Below are 7,249 nucleotides of genomic sequence, written 5' to 3'. Positions count from 1 at the left end.
GAGAGAGAGAGAGAGAGAGAGAGAGAGAGAGCGAGAGAGAGAGGGGGGGGGTGAATGTATTCCTTAGACACGAAAGCGGGTCGATCCATCCACCTGGCGCGACTTACAATTAAGGTAGCTCTAGCTGATCCTGGTTGCAATATGTGTATTCCAAAAAACAATGTTGTGCAGTACCGAATTGACACAAAGTCGACAAATTGGCGGGCACGCGTGGAAAGTCACGTAGGACCTGGTTTAGTTTGGCCAACCTAGCAACGATATCAAAAGAGGCAGGAGATGATTATCTCGCTCAGACGGAAAGGACAATTATTCTGCTTTGATCATGAAACACTCACACACTCACACACTCACACATTCACTCGCTCGCTCGCTCGCTCACTCACTCACTCACTCACTCACTCACTCACTCAGTCGAACGCTCGCTCGCTCGCTCGCTCGCTCGCTCGCTCACTCACTCACTCACTCACTCACTCACTCACTCACTCACTCACTCACTCACTCACTCACTCACCAACCTACCTAGATCGGAACCTTGTTGGGCACTGCTGGCGGCAGGGGGCGGTGGCGACGTCGGCTCCGGGGGCGGCTGGTCGCCATGGGCCTTCTTCTTGTGGCTACCGGCGGATCCTCCGCTAGAGGTCGCCGTATTGTGCTTCTTATCGTCGTCTGTTTCGCTCTTCGACAAACTAGAAGAGAAGACGATGACGATGGCGATACAGCGATACTACTTTTACCACGCGTAACACCATCTTAGGCTATCAGGAAAGGATGTGGCAGCGCACTACTTTTACCACGTGTAACACCATGTTCAGGTGTGTTTTTTTGCGGCTTGTAGGACGCATTTTCCCTCATAAAATGTGTTAAAACCCACCTTGCAACCTATAAGCTGAGGGTCGGACTCGTCAGTATTATAGCTGAGGTCCTTTAGCTAGGGTATGGTATAGTATACACATCAGCGGAATAACCTACAATGTGGACGAGCTAAGGGCGATAGTGAGGCCGATTGCGAAATACAGGAATTTGATGGGAACGAGTAGAAGCAGTGGTGCGACCTTATATACGATGAACACATTTCTGGTAATAACAGGGGAGGGGCTATTATGTAGTCATCTTTGTCCGATTATTGCCTCTTGAAGGAAATTTATGGGGTGCGACTTATGCACCGGGGCGTCTTACAATCTGCGGTACATTGCAGGCTGCGCACGCAAATAACCTATACGCGAGACATTCGTTCGTGATTTAAACCGGACATGAATTGACTCATTCTAGAAGTCGATGGTGCTGCTGTCGGGTAGAGGACTACTGTACACAGGAGTGTCATAATATAGATGAATAATACCTCTTAATGTTATTAGCCCTTGATGATTACTAAATCGATGCACATACTAGTCACGTACTACATAGATGCACGTACTATATTATGACACACCTGCTGGGTAACTAATTACTCGCGGGAAACTAGCCAGGGATAACGCTGGGGCACACCTTATACGGCGTGCGTGCTGGCATGCGTGCGTACATGCATGCAGCTGACGGCAAAACCTCAATCTTCCAGTAAAATGCATCTAAAACTCTCGCAGGCCTCACACATCAAAAGACGTAACCTCTTGCTTTTTACGAGCTTTGCGCGCAGTACGTTTGCAGGTAGAAAACGCCATACTCCTGCAGATAAGTTGGATAAGCACGTGTCAAAGTAAGGATTTCGAAAATAACTTCCGACCGGTCTCTTGTTTTCTCCCACCTTTACGATACATACCGTTATTGCTTGAGCAACAGCAACTGTCTAGAGTAACGCTTACTTAGCTAGTATTCCACCAAACATGCACGATTCGAATTTTCAGTACTCGCTTTGATTTCCGCTGCCATTTCCTGCGAATTTCCGACTATCTCGCAATAGCGCGAGACATCGGTCAGGCATAAGTAATGTTTTAAATCGCACCGAGTTCACTATACAGAATCAGATGCCTTTTTGTTTGAATTAGGTGCACTATGGTTGTACTTGTTTTCAAAGCGCAATTTGCAAATTAATTGTCGCTATAAACAAATATGCAATGGCGTTGCGACGTGTTCAATTCTAATTTATTTTCTATGAGTAAATTCTTAGTTTTTCAACTTGGTGTAATCAGTAACATTAACATCCGCTATTAGGTGAGACTATATCTCGCTAGATTTTTTTCCCAGACTTTGTGTTTTAGTAATGATTTCGAAAGGATTCTTTTCTTGTTTTCTTTAAAAAGGATTTCAATAGACTCGCCTGCCTATTGAGACTAGCGGGCACATACTGTAGGTTGCACGCAAATTTCTCTATTTAAACATCGTTGTATTTGAGTAAGGCTAACCGATGGTGGAAGAGCACGCAGTGTCAGTCGTCCTGTGTTCGTAGCTTTTCATGTGACCATGTCACGCGCCATTGACGCACGAGTGCAATCAGAGTAGAACGTTATAGTCGTTACTGTGTGCTACGCTGGCGTGATCTTCGTTTCGAAGATACGACGAGGCGACTCTCCTATCCCACCTATCTCGTGTATATCCTCCACGATTGTTTCTCTATCTCTCTCTCTCTTCCCCTCTCTCTCCCTCTCTCTCCCTCTATTTCGCTCTCTGTATCGGCTCTCTCTCTCTCTCTCTCTCTCTCTCTCTCTCTTCCTCTCCCGCTCTCTCCCTCTTTTTCACTCTATATCTCTCACTGGGCGGCCATGGGTTTTCTCCCTCTTCTTTCTTATACCGCTCCTTCCTCTCTCTCTTCTCTCTCTCCTCATCATCTCTCTCTCTCATCTCTCAACTCATCTCATGCTATCTCTATCTTAGATCACATCGCTTCTCGCTCTTTACTCCGCACGCGGCGCGCGCGGCCGACGCGTCCGTCCCGGCGAGTCCAGGCTTCTCGCTCTCTGTCATCCTCTCGCGCGCGCTCTCTCTCTCTCTCTCTTCCGGTTTCACGCTCCACTCCCTCGCCCACCTTTCTCTCTCCCATCACTCTCGCCGCCCTCCTCGCCCTTCACTCTCGCCTCCCTCTCCCTCTCTCTCTCTTCTCTCTCTCTCTCTCCTCTCTCTCTCTCTCTCTGTATCTCTCTCCCGCTCTTATCGCCTCACTTTCTCTCTATCCCGCTACACTCGCTTCTCCCTCTCTTTCTCAATACCCCTCCGTCTCTCTCTCTCGCACGCCTCTTCTCTCTCTCTGCCCTCCCCTCTCTCTCTTTCTCTGCTTTATATCTCGATCACTCTCCTATTTCTCGCCAACTCGCTCACTCACTCTCATTCTCACACCCTCTCTCAATCTTCGTCATCCTCGCTCTCTCTTCCGGTTTTTATCCTCTATCAGCCATCCCTCCATCATCATCCACCATCCATCCATCCATCCATCCATCCATCATCCAGGCCATCCATCCATCATCCATTCCATCCATCCATGCCATCATCCATCCATCCATCTCATACCATCCAACCATGCCATCCATCCATCCATCCATCCATCAGCCATTACCATCCATATCATCCATTCCATCCTCCATCATCATCATCCATCCATCCATGCCATCCATCATACCATCCATTCCATCTCATCCATCCATCCATCCATAACCATCCATGTCATCCATCGCATCCATCGCATCATCACCATCCATCCATCCATCCATCCATCCATCCATCCATCCATACCATCCATCCATCCATCCATCCATCCATCCATCCCGATCCCACCATCCATCCATCCATCCCATCCATCCATCCATCTCATCCATCCATCCAATCCATTCCCATCATCCATCCATCCACCATCATCCATCCATCCATCCATCCATCCATGTCCATCATCCCCATCCATCCATCCATCCATCCAACCCACTCTCTCTCTCTCTCTTCTCCTCAGTCTCTGCTCTCGTCTCTCTCTCTCTCTCCTCTTCTCTCTTTTCCTATCTCTCTATTCTCTTTCTGCCATCTCTCTCTCGTCTCATGCACGTGCCTTCTTTCTCTCTATTGGTTTCTCTCTCTCCCTCGGCCACGTCTCTCTTCCTCTTTCTCTCTCGCTCTCTCTCTCCTCTCTCTCCTCTTTATTCTATTTCTCCATCACATTATTAATTCCATCAGTTATACGCGTATACCGTTAGTAAAGGCGGAGGTTTATGCGCGTTTTTATGTCCCAATGTACGAGGCAAGGTAATAAACGTAGCCCGTTACTAGCACAAAATAGAAACCGCACTCTCCGCTTGGGTCCCTGCAGCGCAGCGTACCATGGAAACCTGGTCTACGTGCTTGACGTAGAAGTGGATGCGTGTCAAGGTCAATAGTTGAGGCCCAAGCTGGTTTTAACGCTAATCAACAGGTCGTCGTCTCTCTCTCTCTATGTTTGTGTGTGGTGTGTGTAGTGTGGTGTGTTGGTGTGTGTGTGTGTGTGTGTGTGTTGTGTGTGTGTGTGTGTGTGTAAAGTCTGGTGTGTGTGCAGTGTGTGTGGTTGGTGTCACGGTGTGCGTGTGTGCGCGTGTTGTGCCGTGCGCGGCGCGTGTGTGTATGTGTGTGTGTCCGTGCGCGTGCGTGTATGTGTATGTATGTTGTGCGGCGTGCGTGCGTGCGTGCGTGTGTGCGTGCGCTGCGTCGTGTGTATGTGTGTGTGTGGCATGCGCGCGTGTGTGTATGTGTGTGTGTTGTGGTGTGTGTGTGTGTGTGTGTGTGCGTGTGTGTGCGCCAACGTGTTGTGTATATGTGTGTGCGTGTGTGCGTCGCGCGTGTATGTGTGTGTGTGTGTGTGTTGCCGTGTGGCGTGCGCGTGGTATGTGTGTGTGTGTGTGTGTGCGGTGCGTGCGTGCGTGCGTGCCGTGCGTGCGTGCGAGCGAGCCGTGGCGTGCGTGTATACCAACTGCATGTGAATAACAAAGTAAAAAGTCCGCAGGCTGTCTACTGTTTGGCCACGTGTTGCAACGTAGAAAAAAATCGTGGATTTATTCATTATAATTATAGCGGGTGATATAATGCGACAGCAGCGAAAATTTTTGAATTTTTGCAGTTTACTTGGCGATATGTGATGAACTTCTAGACACAGCACACACCAAGCACGCACGCACGCACGCAATGCACACACACGGCGCGCACGGACCGGGCGGCTGAAAGCCCACGATATAGATACAGCTAAAACCGTACATAGCAATTTTTCAAGGATTGTTAGTTCTGCTAACTAATTGCATGCCCCAATAATTTGGTGAGCGAAGTAAGATCGGGCGCGCCGTCCGTCCGTCCATCGTCCGTTCCGTCGTCCGTCCGTCCGTCCGTCGTCCGTCCATACCGTCCGTCCCATCCGTCGCGTCTGTCCTTCCTTTAGCCGCGTCCTTCCGTCTGTCGCGAACTGTCTGTCTGTCTGTCTGTCTATCAAGCCTTCCGTCTGTCCGCCGTTCGTACCATCCCAATATTTACATATTAGCGATGTCTAAACAGGGCTATGAACTGCCAGTACTAAACAATCAGCAAATGTATGCGAGCTTAATTAAACAGTTGCGCACATCGATGTACACGTGTCCCAGACATGCAATGATAATGATCTGCTAAAACTGCGTAACTTACGAGCTGGTACGATCCTGTGTAATCACTGGCTGTTTCTCGTGGGATCCGACACGCGAAGGACCTTAGATCAAAAGGAAAAAATGCTAAGATGAGGAGAATGAAGGAGGAAAAATGCAGAAAGACGAACGTGAAACACTTCCTTTACTGAGACGCGCCGTGAGCGCTGCCAGATTACATGGCCGAGTTTTATATTCGAAGCAGACAATTGAAGCTGAAATAGAAAAGGTAAAAAAAAAAAAGTGCTAACGCACCGGGGAGGCGTGGTTAGTTGCTCGCATATAATGAGGAGAAAAGGCCGCAGTGCAAAAATAAGCGAATGCAGCATATGTCTGTGTTAAAATATAAGAGAATCGGGAAAGGTATAACACGATTAGGCTCCGGAAAAGAGGAGAGTAAAGTTTGAGGACGAATGCGGCAAATGTCAGGAGAAGGAGGATGAGGAAGAGGGAGGAAAGGAGGAGAGGAAAGTAAGAAACAGGACGGAAAGGGAAGGAGAGGAGAGGAGTAAAAGGAACGACGGAAAAAAACGGAAATGCGGAGAGAAAATAATTAGAGATAGAAGAGGAAGAGGAGATTCAAGAGAAGGAGAAGGAGGAGAAACAGGAGAACAGAGGAGCAGAACAGGAGACCGAGAAGGAGGAGAAAGGGAAGGAAACAAGAGGAAGAGAATAGGAGGAGGAATAGTCAAAGGAAAGAAGAGATGAAGAGGAGGAGGGGTAGGACGGCCGTCGAGGAGAAAACGCGAAGGAGAAAGACGAGAAGGAGAAAGAAGTGGGGTTAAAAAAAGAAGCAAGAGGAAAAAAGGGAAATACGAGGCGAGGAGAAGGGTAGAGAACAAAGAAGATCGAGACAGAGAGACACAATGTCGAGGAAAGAAACAAGACGTGGAAAGACGAGAGAAAAGAGGGAGAAAGAAAAAAGGAACGAGGAAGAAAGAGAACCAGAAGAGCGAGTACACCATACAGCGAGTACATGCTACGGCACCCAATGCTCTACCGCAATCTGTTCACAACGACATTTCATCTACGCGGGGCAACTAGGATTTGCAATAATTACAACGCGAACACACAATTACATTTAGCAGAGCGCGTGACGTAACGCTGTTCAAGTGTCAAAACAGAGGTTTCTTATTAAAGCGAGTTACCATACGGTCGCCAAAATGCACATGTTACGTGTATGAACCACAGCACGCTACTGATAGCTCCAGGCAAACGCATCGCATTGGAATTCACCTGAACACGTTTGGAAAAACTGCGTCACCCGCCAGCGCCTGCACGTTGGAGCAATACATTTGGTGCAAGCAACGGTCTGAAGCCTTCAACTTCCGCTAAGGTGACCGAGGGAGCGGAATTTACATTGGTTCGGTAGTGTTATAGATGTAATAAGCCTTTCCTCTCCGTCTTCTCTTTACGCCTCCTTCCTCCCTCCTCGTTAACTTGTTTTCACTTACTTTCTCTCGCTGCTCTCTCCTCTCTGTCTGTCTGTCTCTCTCTCTCTCTCTCTCTCTCTCTCTCCGTCTCTCTCTCTCGTGTTGCCTGCTCTTTGTGTTCCTTTTTCCCTCTCTCTTTCACGCCTCGTCTTTCCCCCCTCACGCCCTGCTGCTATCTCTTCGCTCGTTCTGCATTGATCACCCCTTCCAACTTCTGGTTGTCTGTCCCGCGCTTTCTGTCTGTCTGTCAATGCTGCCTCCTGTCGT

General features: G+C 48.6%; 1 protein-coding gene across 1 annotated transcript in view; it reads right to left on the bottom strand.

Annotated features, from left to right (window-relative positions):
- Window positions 1-6,844, bottom strand: part of LOC106808700 (NACHT domain- and WD repeat-containing protein 1-like) — a 46,977-nt gene extending 40,133 nt beyond the window's left edge. Inside the window, exons 1-2 of the mRNA XM_014811529.1 lie at window positions 6,786-6,844; window positions 520-686 (exon numbers count right to left, since the gene is read on the bottom strand). Coding sequence (XP_014667015.1) covers window positions 520-686; window positions 6,786-6,844 — 226 coding nt within the window. The remainder of the gene's footprint in view (window positions 1-519; window positions 687-6,785) is intronic.
- Between the last annotated feature and the right edge of the window lie 405 nt (window positions 6,845-7,249).

The sequence above is a fragment of the Priapulus caudatus genome, unplaced genomic scaffold, assembly GCF_000485595.1.
Source record: "Priapulus caudatus unplaced genomic scaffold, Priapulus_caudatus-5.0.1 Scaffold297, whole genome shotgun sequence".
NCBI lineage: Eukaryota > Metazoa > Priapulida > Priapulimorpha > Priapulimorphida > Priapulidae > Priapulus > Priapulus caudatus.
This window is presented reverse-complemented; position numbering and strand designations above follow the sequence as displayed.